The sequence below is a fragment of the Silurus aristotelis genome (genome assembly GCF_946808225.1).
Source record: "Silurus aristotelis genome assembly, chromosome: 16".
NCBI classification, from domain to species: domain Eukaryota; kingdom Metazoa; phylum Chordata; class Actinopteri; order Siluriformes; family Siluridae; genus Silurus; species Silurus aristotelis.
Genome location: NC_139589.1, coordinates 4186412 through 4200304, shown reverse-complemented (window position 1 = coordinate 4200304; position 13893 = coordinate 4186412). Strand labels below are relative to the sequence as shown.

At 37.2% G+C, this 13893-nt stretch overlaps 1 protein-coding gene across 4 annotated transcripts in view; it reads left to right on the top strand.

Annotated features, from left to right (window-relative positions):
- The window catches only part of tenm2b (teneurin transmembrane protein 2b), a 331309-nt gene that overhangs the window by 215838 nt on the left and 101578 nt on the right, over positions 1 to 13893 (top strand). For all 4 annotated transcript variants that reach the window (XM_083564505.1, XM_083564502.1, XM_083564503.1 and 1 more), the window contains one exon: positions 6523 to 6748. In XM_083564505.1, the coding sequence (XP_083420631.1) occupies positions 6523 to 6748 (226 nt within the window). The remainder of the gene's footprint in view (positions 1 to 6522; positions 6749 to 13893) is intronic.

Below are 13893 nucleotides of genomic sequence, written 5' to 3'. Positions count from 1 at the left end.
TTGAGTTTTTAATGAGATTTGGAAGAACAAAGAATCTCAAAAAGTGATTTGTTCACTTTCCACTGGACGCAAGCGCCTGAGTAGAGCAGCCCGAAATCTCAGGTTGTGTACAGGAAACAGAATTGAGTTCGTCTATCTACACTCTTCTAGTCCGAGTCGTTCGTTCTTTTTTTCACGTGTCTTTCATATATTCTATGCAGTGCATCACACAGGAAACAGAATTGAGTAGTTTATCTTACGAGTCCTCTGGTCTGAGTCGTGTGACTCCTATATACGATATGATTAAAGGATTAAAGGAACCAAATAAATTAAATGACTCAAAAAAAGATTCATTCATTTGGATGAATGAGATTCAAAGAATCAAGTCACCACAATGATCTGATCTTCCCATCACTACCAGCTGGTAGCACGAATATTTATTCTGACTGTACATGTAGGTGAGGATGATTATGATCGCTCCCTTTGCAATATATCTTCTGCTGCCTGATCTTATTGTTTTTTCAGTACAAATAAAAAAAAAGCTTGTGAAGTTGTGGTAGCAAAGTTCTTGCTTGTACACTGAGCTAGTTGTTACAACGAAAATTCAGTTTGACTGTACATGTAGGCTAGGTATTTTTTTTTTATCAATGCTTAATTAAATCTCTCTTTGCAATATCTGGCATCCCAAAGTTGCCAAAGCTTGGGCTTTCCTGGTCTATTTGATTACCACCAGAGCATGTGGTGGTCCTTTTTTCCACTTATATGCACATCATATCCAAGATTTTTTAATTTTTTTGTCACATAGTGCGATTTGTTCTGATCTTATACGATTTCTAAAATCTGTCAGTACGATGCTGGACTTTTGATCGGAAGGTATGGAGTTCAAATCCCAGCACCATCAAGCAGCAAAAACCTTAAATCAAAAACAGCTCAGGTGTGTAAAAAAACTTATTATATCAAATACCATAAAATGTAAATAAATTGTAATTTAAAAACATTCAAAGAAAAATCTCCTTTCGGGGGATTATTTTGGTTAATTACATTGGCTATGTTTTTAATTGTATTATTATTCTTTTCCTTTAAGGTTTTGTGTGTGTGTGTGTGTGTGTGTGTGTGTGTGTGTGTGTGTGTGTGTGTGTGTGTGTGTGTGTAAGATTGATGTTCTTGTAGAATTTGCTGAATTCTCCTGACAGGTCAGTTAACATTATTGTTGTACTCAGGGCGAGGACTAAAAGCAGACATCAGCATTCTGGACAACAGCCAGGTCTTTTAACACCTAGTGTCCTTGTAAAGGGAAAAAAAAACAAGACAAAACAAATGGTATTTGAAAGTGGCCTTGATTTCTGCTGATTGCATGCATCGGTGGAGGCTATAGGTTGCTCTGTGACTGAATAGCAGGTTAAAATTCATTAGAAGCATTTCAACATTCCGACATTCCTGAGCCTACGCGAACCGATTTCTTTTTATTAGAACGACATTCGATTGGAATTCTATGCAAAGGATATACATAATTCTACAAAATGCTATACAGCATACCGCTAACAGTTGTTAGTGAGAGATTGAGACTACTGCGTGTGTATTTGTGTAACATCTGGTCGTAGTTCCATCAATGACAGGATTATATTAGTATGTTTGTTCTAATATTCAGCACATACAGGGACTTCTCTGAGAGTTTACATGAGATGCTGCAACTTCTGTCTGTGAACTTCTAGAGAGATAATAAAGACAGAAGCGGGTTATGGGAACGGTTGTTTATTGCTGCCATATGAAATTACTGGTATAAAAACAAATCTCAGCCTGGGTCAGAGCACACCATTCCAGCGTTTATATTTTCATATAATACCGGGTTCTGTGAGATTCAGAACTGATGCAATTCCTGATATTTACACCTGCGTTGAGCAGTGATATCTGTGGTTTAGCTACTGTATAGTGGTTACAATTTTAGGGTCCCTGGTGGTCTAGTGGTTAGGATGCGGCGCTCTCACCGCTGCGGCCCGGGTTCGATCCCCGGTCAGGGAACCAACCCCAGCCACTTTTAGTGCCGGTCCCAAGCCCGGATAAATGGGGAGGGTTGTGTTAGGAAGGGGCATCCAGCGTAAAAAAAATGTGCCAAATCAAAGGTGCAGAGAATCCGGTGTGGCGACACCTAACGGGAGAAGCCGAAAGAACGTTTTTTATAGTGGTTACAATTTTGTAGCCACGGCTATGGTAATACAGGAGTTACGTGAAATCTGTGCCACCAAATGCAAACTGAATGCAAATAAAATCAGACAGGTAGAAAAGGAGATTCGGGGAAGTTGAAAGGACTTGGGAAGTCAAAGACATTTGTTTCTGCTGATTTTGCTTTTTTTGCTGGCTTGTGAATACACAAAGCATCATAGTTTCAACCTAAGAACAACGTAATAATGATACCAAAGTATCACTTACACAGTAACATTACCACAGTATGAGTTTTTCCACTTAAGTTAAAGTAAAGAATTTTGGGCTCTGACATGTACTTAAGTAAAAAAGTAGCCTTTACTACTACCTGTTTTAGTGTCACGCTGTTAACAGGACCTCATGTCATCTTAATATATTAATACAAAATTAATTTTAAATGTTACCTAATGAATGTATCCAGGCTGAAATTCCACCATATAGAACACAAACAGAGAAGAGATGATGATGATCAGGTGATCAGGAATGTCTTTGTTCTCAGTCATGTTTACATCACTGACTCCCTCTGTCTCATCCACGTTAACGTTAGACTTCTTGTTGCCTTTTGCCTGCTCATTGGGAGCTTTTTAAACTAGTCTACATCTGTGGTGTGTAAGAGCCAGATAATGATGAACCATTGGTGTTTAGAAAATAGCAATCTATTTAAGTACAGTAACAAAGTATTTGTACGACATTACTTCCCACATCTGATTTTAGAGTAACATTACAAAGTATCAGTTACACTGTAACATAACCAATGTATCAGTTATACAGTAACATTGCCAAAAAATCATATTACCAAAGTACTAACATTAACAAAGTATCATAGTACCAAAACATTAGTTACACAGTATTTTTTTAACAATGTATTACCGTATTTTTCGGACTATAAGCCGCTACTTTTTGAACCCCGCGGCTTAAACAACTGAGCGGCTAATTTATAAATTTTTCCTGGGGTTTTCCCGGTTTCACAAACTTCAAGGCAAAAAACTGAACCCCATAACATTAGACCAATGAAATTTCCGAACGGAAACGAAAAAACGCACCTCACCTGTGATCTGAGCTGCACGGCATCGGGAGAAAAAACTTCCACCGGGTGATTTTTAAACGCACGACGATGCCAAAAGAAAAACTCCCGAGAGAAATAGTTGTGAAAGGAAGGAGGAAGACAGTGAACAATGACTTTCTTGGTAGGCTACTGTTTAGATACAAGCCGTTGTAAAGCGTTGAGTCAGGGTGAAGGGAGAGCTCGCATCTGGCATGCTATTCCCAAAATACCGCTATGCTTCCAAAGGAAGCGCAACATATTTCACCCGTTAGACCGTGTGTAACGTGTCTTTCGGTAAAGCCTGTGTAAAGTACATTAGTGTAGACAGGTGCGGCTTATTTATGTTAAAAATAATAATATTTGTAAAAATTCAGTGGGTGCGGCTTATATATGGGTGCGCTTTATAGTCCGGAAATTGCGGTAGTTACAAAGTAACATTACCAATGTATCAGAATATCAGTTACACAGTAACATTACAAAGGTATTAGTTTTTATTTTCCTTCTGCTTTCTGGATATGTTCAATAATCAATTAAGTTCTTTTTAAGCTAAGCTACACTAAGGGCAAAAGTACCACAAAATTGGACACAGAATTGTATATGGATGCTATATGGGCAAGTTTAAGTCCCTTTGGAAGAGTCAATGTATTGTGACTGAATGTGAATTAGGATGCTCAGAAAAGCACGAACGACTCTTACGGTGAAGTGAATACTTTTGTCTATGTAGCGTAGCTGCAGCCTTAAGCCAGCTTGATTATCTGCTCACCTGTATGAGCTATGAGGAAGGTAAACCCTGTACCGATCGTCTATTCACCTCTCAAGTCCCAGCTCATTCGCCGACTGGTCTTCGGTCCTTTCCACTGGTTTGTCACCCAGCAGGAAGTGTGCGTTACATTGTGTCCGAGCTCCACATGGTGCTGTGCGATAATAACAGTAACTGCACCACCTCGTACTGTAATCTCCGCATTACTGTCCTGACCTCTGCGAGCTCAGTGGTGTGTGATGTAAAAGCAGAAGAGTGCTCTTATTGTTCTCCCGGCTTCACACTGAGGTCCCTGGCGTGTTCTTCTTTTGGGTGGAAAAAGAAAAAAAAAACACAGACACTATACCAGCTCTGCTTTCTCTTGTTCCCAAGCAATTCCATTGATGGTCAGCGCTACAAAGGCAGCTCTCTTTTAGCAGCTGTCACTTCGATTTTTGGGCTCCGAGTGTGAAAAAAACAAAGGAGGACACTTTGGATTGTGGTTTGGCCATGGATAACAGAGCGAGATAGTCCTGCGACGCTTTTGTGCAGGCAGGCAGGGTGTCGTGAGCAGCCCAGGGTCAGCTTTGATGGACATGTCACCGGGCTGTAATCCATTGTTCCTGCTACTATTGTTAGCACCCAAATTCTTCCAAAAGTTCCTCTCCCTCTCTCTCTCTCTCTCTCTCTCTCTCTCTCTCTCTCTCTCTCTCTCTCTCTCTCAACTGAGCAGATTTGTGCTGCACTGCATTTGTCAAGGGCTCTGATTTTTGGCCTGCTCTAACTCCATATTACACAGCCTGGACCCTCCGAGCGTAGCCGAGCTCCTCTCAGCCTTCAATTCTTTCTTTCATGTCTCCACCACTTTCTTTTCACAGTACGAAGCAGAGCTTTCAGTCGTGTTTTTTTTTGCCCTCTTCACAAAGCTAAGTGCTGCATGCTGGGAAAATGGCCTTGGATGAATTTTAATTTCGAAACACTAAAGAAGATGGTTTATGTATTGAGCGATTTTCTATGTGAACAGAAGCAGTGTTATCACATCTAGTTTGTTTTCTTCAAGAAGCCGGGCATCGTATACGTGCAGGATAAAGACAGCTGGACCAGATGTAAAGAATACAGGAATACGTTTTGGCCTTTGTTGCAGAGTGTGTGGATAATTGAATTGAAATAGTAATGCGTACGGATTATAGAGGCTTCGGTTGTGCTAAGCGTTATTAAATGTCATAGCCGTATAGGTATTGTTGCAGAGCAAAAATTTGCTTTCTGGCTGAATTAAATGTAAAAGTCCGGAAATTATATTTTGTCCAGTTTTATTTTAGTCATGCATGATTACAGTTTGATGAATAAAAATAAAGACATAAAGAAGAAAAAAATAAGTTACACTGAATGTGTCAATAATGATTTTTTTTTTTTCATTTATATATAACGTATATTTTTAAATAAATAAATATAACTACAATAAATAAATATTGAAAATAAATAGGGGGGGAGTGGTGGCTCCAGCGGTTAAGGCGCTGGGTTACCGATCGGAAGGTCGGGGGTTCAAGCCCCGGTATTGCTAAGCTGCCACTCTTGGGCCCTCGAGCAAGGCCCTTAACCCTCTATGCTCCAGGGAACCCTTACGAGAAAAATAAATCAAGGACCGTGACATCGGAGTGACGTGGGGCCGCCTTCCCGTGGGCTCACCACCTGCAGGAGGGACCGTAAGGGACCGGTGCTGAGAGGATTGGGCAGCAGTCGAAGGCGGGGGCCTTGACAGCCTGATCCCTGGACACGGAGAAGTGTCTGGGGAATCTGCTTAGACTGCTGCCCCCGCGACCCGAATTACAGATAAGCGGGAGAAGATGAAATGAAATGAAACTACAATAAATTTTTCAAAGTATTTATTCTTTTTGGTATTTTTGATATTTACTTTTTTATTAATTAATCTATCAATGTATATCATTCAGTAATACATATACCAAAATACATTTTATTATATGTATATATATTTTGTATTATAATAATAATATATTATTAGTTATTGAGAAGAAATGAATATATATTTAACACATTCACTAGATAAATAAATATGAATTAAAAAAATAGAATTTTCAGGTTTCTTAATTGCCTTTAATTCCATCATTGAAATGATTAGCACAAGACTTGGGCTGAAGGGGTTATTTTTTTTCTGCAATTACAAGTTTAATGTCGAGGAACAATCAGGTGCTCTTTTTCTCCCTCAATTTTTTTACTCATCCTCATAGGCATTTTGATTTCTTTTTTATTCGCTCAGATCTTATTTCACAGTGATCAGCCTCCCTCTGTTCCCCTGGCTTCAAATTTCACATCCTCCTTCGTTCTGTTGCTCTGTTCTGAGAGTAGGAAAGGCACAAAGAAGATGGAGAAATAAAATCCGTGCATAAGTATGCACTATTTCGAAGCTTTGTTCTTCAGGAGTGCTGTAGTTAACACTGTCCCTCTCTCTCTCTCTCTCTCTCTCTCTCTCTCTCTCTCTCTCTCTCTCTCTCTCTCTCTCTCTCTCTCTCTCACTTTCACTCTTTCTCTCTCTCTCTCTCAGGTCCATCCAGTCATCACAGCCAGACGGCCCCACGTCCTCCTCTGCCCCCTACACACAACCACCACCAGACATCGGCTAACTCTCTGAACTGCAGCGGTCATGGCAGCCGTCGCGCCCCGCAGAGCCACGTGCCCACTGCTGCGCCCGCTGACGGCCCGTCCACCCCGGAGTCAGTGCAGCTCCAGGAGAGCTGGGCTCTTAACAGCAGCGTGCCACTCGAGACACGGTCAGACTCCATCTCATTCCTCAGTGTCATCATCACGTGTCTCTATTCACCTTCACACGTCAGCTTCATAATCTGTTCAGGACTTCAAGCACTCGGTCCTGCTAACTTGGTCAGGTCTTTTAGAACTTTCAAACTTGAAACTGATTTTAAAACACTAAGTACATTTTTAGATTTATAACAAATTTTTGAAATGTAAGCAAAGTACATAGTCGTCCCAAATTTTACCGTCACTGTAAAAAATGTAATACAGTAATATAAATACAAATTAAACACATTCATCAATAAAAATAATTGCAAATAAACAGCAAATATAAGTAATGGTAAATGCAATTATGAATTTTAACTGATAAAAAAAAAATATTTTAATAGATTTTATATATCATATATATAAACAATATTTAGAGGAAAAAAATCTAAGAAAAAAGACGCTACTTAATAGGTTTGGGTGAATCTCCCCAATTTCACCAGGTTACTCTCATAATAACACTGAAGGTGGATTATATATACTGCAAATCGCATTTTGAAACAGGAGAAACAGTAATGTTCATTACAGCAACTCGGCCAAGTTATAAATGTAAACACTATTTAGGGAAATACGCAAAGTAAATAAAAAGCTTCTCTGTTTCTTTGCTGAAAGGATTCAGGTTTTTGTTCCAGAAATTTGCTGCTTTATCTAAAAAAAGACCGAAAATAATGGCTAATATACTGCAAAAATAATTTTGTAAAAGAATGTTTTATGTTCATTACAGGAACTGATGCAACTAAAGTGTATAAAGTTTCACACTGAAACACTGCAAAATAAATGTTATTATAAATGTACAAAGTTTTTCTTAACTGATTGTGTAATTGTTTCAAATCTACAGATGTGATACAGTAGAAACATTTCTACTGTCATATATAAGGTTGTTAGTAGAATGTTTGTAATTATTTTAAGAGACATTTTGCAGTGAAAATGACAAACAGTGTAGAGAATAAAACAAAACCCCCAAAAAAAAAAAACCCAGAATAGTGGATTATGTTAAATTAAGCATTAAACGTACGGTCTGCTGATTTAAAGAAAATGTGTGTGTGTATATATATATATAAAATTGATTAATATAAAAATAAAAAAAGGAGGGGGAAAAAAACAAACAAAAAAAAAATATATATATATTTTTTATATTTAATTATTTATTATTTAATTCATCTGATATATATATATATATATATATATATATATATATATATATATATATATATATATATATATATATATATATATATATATATATATGTATGTGTGTGTGTGTGTGTGTGTGTGTATATGTACTGTGTATTACGACAGAAAAAAATGCACAATTTTCAGGTCAAGTCCACGATTTGCTGTGTGAGGGGATGGTATATCCTCTGTCAATCACAGTCACATTAGCCAATCAGAGGAGAGGAGGAGCAGAAGATTTGTGCTTTTTTTTTTTTTTGAGGCAACATGAGCAGCAGTTCAAAAAGACTCCAGAGCTGCTTTCATGTGTCTCAGAGGACAACACACTTTCACACTGACTGCCATGTGCTAAGGGAGAAATGATGATGATGATAATAATAATAATAATAATAATAATAATAATAATAATATAAATAATAATAATAATAAGAATAATAATAATAATAATAATAAATATCAGGAATCATTTAGAAAAACAAATTCTTCTTTCTATATATCAGGTGCAAATAATTAGTTTCGGAATCATTTAAGTTGAAGTTGAGTCATCGTAGTTCAGCAATAAGACAACTTTCACACTTTATTTATCATTTTATAATGAAATCTGTCAGTTAGTTTTGTTCCAGTTGCTATGAGCCGTGCTGTGTGGTTTTGCACATACATGCCATTGGTGAGCGTCAGGACAAAAATTTCATCATAGTTCTGTAGTATAAATGTTTATACAATATACCATGTGTATTATGAGGTCATTCTGAGAATAAACTGCCACCAATGATTCACTTTATTAACTTGCAAAAATTAATATTTGATGATTTTTTATATTATTATATGGATATTATATAATATTTGAGATGTTTTACATTTACATTTTTATATAACATTTTATAAAACATTTTAAAAATTTTTAAATGTAATCAACAATTTAAACACATGAGAAGACATCATGAAATCCACGAGATCTCTGAAATGTTACTTTGATGAAAAACAAATTGGAATCTTGACATCATATGGCCACATTTCTCAGCTTTAATTCACATTGCACAGTGCTGTGAGTCGTTACAGTCTTTTAACTGATTAGAATTTAATGTTACATGTTACCCAGAGGCTTGTGATGGATGTTCATGGCTGTAGACTGAGAGAGGAAAACATGGCACAGGGGTAAATATGGAAGTGTATTGCTCTGGGTGTGTAATCTGTTGCCACACAGCTTTTTATACCACACTGTATTTATACCAGTAATAATAATAAAAAGAAGAAGAATCATAACGCATAACTCTTCCTTGTAAACTTTCATTAAGTATCAACAGTCGATTTCACCGATTTCTTTTTAATGAAAATAAAATAAAATGTAATTTCCTCCAAATCATTTGAGGCCGAACATTTAAAATAAATTGAATTAAACGTTACTATTCACATTTAGATTTATTTTAGGTAGTATGTCGTTCTTCAGCAGAAGGTGTCTGTTGAAAATATTTAAAAAATCTTTCGAATAATATTTAAATAAATAAATAAATAAATATATGAAAGGTTGCAGACCTCTGCCTGGCTTAGCATGTGTAAAAGCAAATCGTGTTTGTTGTTTTTATGTTCAAAATGTTTCTTCATTTTACTCATTCAGATCAGTTTTTTTTATTTTTGTTTTTTTTTTATTGTCGAGAGTCATCAGAAACCATTCGAAGTGCTGCCATATGAATGTGTTCAAGGATAATGCTGTTTATTTCTTTTCATTTTAAGATTTATTAATAGAAACTTGGATATGGTAAGATTCAGTATCCATCAATTTTCTTACATCTGATATTTAATATTAAATAGAATTTCATCTAACGAACATAAAAAAAATTAGATAGAACCGATAAAACAATTTTTTATTCAGTTTAAGTCTTTAACCCAAAACCTAGATAGATAGATAGATAGATAGATAGATAGATAGATAGATAGATAGATAGATAGATAGATAGATAGATAGATAGATAGATAGATAGATAGATAGATAGATAGATAGATAGATAGATGTATGAATGGATGGGTAGGAAGACACATACATACATACATACATACATACAGACAGACAGACAGACAGACAGACAGACAGACAGTTAGATAGATAGATAGATAGATAGATAGATAGATAGATAGATAGATAGATAGATAGATAGATAGATAGATAGATAGATAGATAGATAGATAGATAGATAGATAGATAGATAGATAGATTATTATTCAGTCTATTTACATCTGAACATTTCTAGTTTTATATTTAAAAAAGTATTGGGACACTTTTCGAGCCATTTTTTCAAACTTTTTACCTCAGAGTTACAAACAATTGCATAGAATGTCATTGGATGCAGCAGCATGAAATTTGAAACCCAAATCTGTTCCAGCAACACAAAGTCAGCTTCATGAAGATGTGCTTTACAGTGGAAGATCTGCTGCTATTCAGCTCTGACCTCAACCCTACTGAACACCTTTGGGATGAATGTGAATAATGAATGCACCCCAGGCCTCCACACTCCAAAATTTAGTGGAACATCTTCACAGAACTATGGAGGTTATTATAACAGTAAATGGGGAGTAAATGTGGAATGGGAAGTTCCACTAGATTTTGGACATATGTGGTGTTGGAGCAGTGTGCATTTTTTTCCCTCAACACCATTCACCGAGGCACACACACGTGTACAAACAGAGATCAGTCGCACAGCCATGTTTTCCCTCTTGCTGACTTTTTTCCTCTCTACTTCCCCCAGTGAGGGGTTTTGTTTGCTGTTTCGTTCATCCTCTACAGGAGGGTTGGGGGTCACTCCCCTCTGCTCCTCCATCATAACATGTACATGCTGCATACACTATTTATGACCCTCTCTATCACACACACACACACACACACACACACACACACACACACACACACACACACACACACACACACACACACAAGCACATGTTACCTGTCTGTCTCGGTCTACATCTCAGATGTTTTATTCAGCAGGTGCTCTGATATAGGACACAGCTCAGTCCCTCTACCCCACTCAGCTCAGAGCTGTGTGTCTGCATTCCTGTCAAGTCAGACTATCAGGAATCCATCACTACATGCACTCACACACGCACACAAGCTCACGCCAACTAACTGCAGAATCCATCACAAGCGTTCACTACCACCCAACCTCCAAAACCCTTTTTTCTTTCTCTCCATGTAAAATATTTTGACACTCGCTCTCAGATGAAGCAGGAGGCACAGGGAAAATAGGTCATGCTAAGGCGGACATGCAAAGCAGGGATCAAACACACCAGAACTTTTTCGCTTGTTGTTGGCAAAGATAGAGGCCATATGGTGATGATAAAATGAGACGTGTACAGCTGTCGTGGCACTCGCTCAACTTTGGTAGGAAGAGACCCAGGTGGGACGATGCCCTGGTTCAGGGGTTTAGTTTCATTTAAGCGGTAATAGTTCCAGTATCCTGGAGAGGTTTTCCAAGAACTATAGGAACACGTCTTGGTATTTTTAGATATTGCTATTAACCTTGCGCACTGTTCTGGAGACTCGCAATGTAATCTATAGTGGGTGTAATATAATTCGCTACACTCTGCTCTTGTATTCACAGATGGCGACCAAAAGTGACGTCAACATTTGCATACAGAACTTATTCAGAAAGCACCTGCTAGGGTCGATTTTCTGGGTTCTTTAGTCACGATTCACCTGAATGTAGTTCATGCCTCAAATATAGAGTTTTTTAGGTGTTTTTTAAAAGACGATGCGCTTAAACCCCCTTAAAAACAACCTGGGATAGAAAGGAGTAAATAATTTTTTTTTCCCTTTGTTGTCATATATGGTATGTGGCCTAAAGGTTTTTTTCAATCCTCATTTGCTCTTGTAATTACCTCCACTCTCTCTCCTGCAAAGATGTTGATTTTGGAGATTTGTGCTCATTCAGAAACAAGGATGTTAGTAAAGTGAGCTACTAGTGTAGGTCAGGTGGGGAAGTCGGCGTTTACACATACCCCAAAGATGTTCAATAGGGTTTATAGATCTATAGCAGAAGATCTTTCACTCCAACCCATGTGAAGCATATTTTTATGGACCTGTCTGGAACAGGTTTGACTATCCTAGTTTAGGTGAAGGGAAAATTAGATACAGCTGTGTGCCTTCAAAATACTGCTAACAGTTTGAGGAAGAACCACATATAGCTGGAAAAGTCTGGTGTCCCAATACTTTGGTCCATATAGTGTATATTTAGGAGTTTTACAGGTTTATCTTTCACCACAGTGCTTTTATAGATGAATAGTAGCATCTTAGCTTGACAGTTTAATGAGTGATACTTGGTGTTTTATTCCTGTAAAGCTAGCAATACCAGGCTAATTCGCTAGCTCTAGGTTTATTTTTACAATTTTTTTGTGCTATACGAGGACCAAAAAGGACATAATATGTCTTGTTGAATTATTTTGTCGTTTATAGTCTGTTGATTTAGAGACATTTTCATTTTTTATTTTATTATTAACTTTGTGATACAAGTTTGTAGAAGAAACACATATGGAATCTCCTAGTTAGAGAGAAGGGACTATTTCATGCTACTGCATCCAAAGACATCCTATATTATGGTTTGGTTCCAACTTTGTGGTAGCAGTTTGGGGAAAAAACACATCTGGGTGGAAAATTCGGGTGTCCCAATACTTTTGTCTGTTTAGTGTAGTTCATTGCAGAGTTTTTCAGTATGTCTACATGACCAACTTGCTGCCCTCAATAGAGTGATTAAAAATATTTACTGGAGTGTTTTTTCCTTTTGCTGTTAAATATATAAAGATAAAGTAAATTAAAATAAAATTAAAAAAATTTAATTAATGTCTTGAATATATCTAATCTATTGCTTAATCAGTATTAGTATCAGTGATTACATATATGCCAATTTGCTTCAGTGTAAAAAAAATGGGTTGTTGAGCAGTTTATAAAAAAACTTCTACCAGCACATCGTTTTTTATTCTATTTCATTGTATTTTTTATAATATCAGGTGCCAATCAGGTGCCACCTAAATCCCTGTGTACAAACAAATGAAGCTACAAGACATGCAGCTGCAATGTGTGTAAATTCTTTCATTAATATAAATATTTCTTTAAATATATATAATTTCCATGCCATGGCTACGTACAGTAGTTAAAACAAAAGGTGTTTTCATACTGCTTTTGATAACATTTACAATATTTTCACCGAGAGTCATGTGACTCGGGCAAAAATTATGTGTTTTTTAATGGGGTTGTGATGTGTGAAATATCACTATTATTCAGTTCAGATCAGCTTTTAAAAATAAACGCTGATGGCATTCCTCTATTATTTTTTAAATGAGGAATGCTATTACACACACACACACACACACACACACACTTCTTGAAAATCCTAACTCAGCAAGCTAATTAGACAGAGGTTGGTGTAGGTCATAAGGGCTTGACCTCACACTTCCACACTCCTGCATTGCTTTGTCTGCTCGACGGCTTCTGTCTGCCATGAAGTGCAACTCCAGCAGTTTTCAGAGCAAGGAAGTTTATTAAAACCGCTGGCTGTTTACAAGGCAATTTCAAGCGGCCTTCAAACGCAGGAGCCGACATTTCACCCGGCGGTGAAAAGGGTGACTTTTAACCGCAGCTCTGCATTACTGTCCATCATAATGTTGCTGGGAGAAATGGAGTCCTGTGCAGCTCTAACTCAGAGTTCGATAACACTGTGAGAAAAAACTTTCATCGGGCTCCATTCATGTCATCCAAACAACAGCCAGGCACAAGCTGACTGAAAGTGAACTTGTACTCGATTTCTAGTACAGCATTCAACTCATGTATTGGTCACCCTGCAATTGTTCTATGCTACAAAAGAAATGAAACCTGATGGGGTCTTTTGTCGCAGTTGTCCTTCAGCATCAAAGTTTGTGTCTTTTCGTTCTGAGATGCTTTATTGTTCGGCACGGTAGTAAA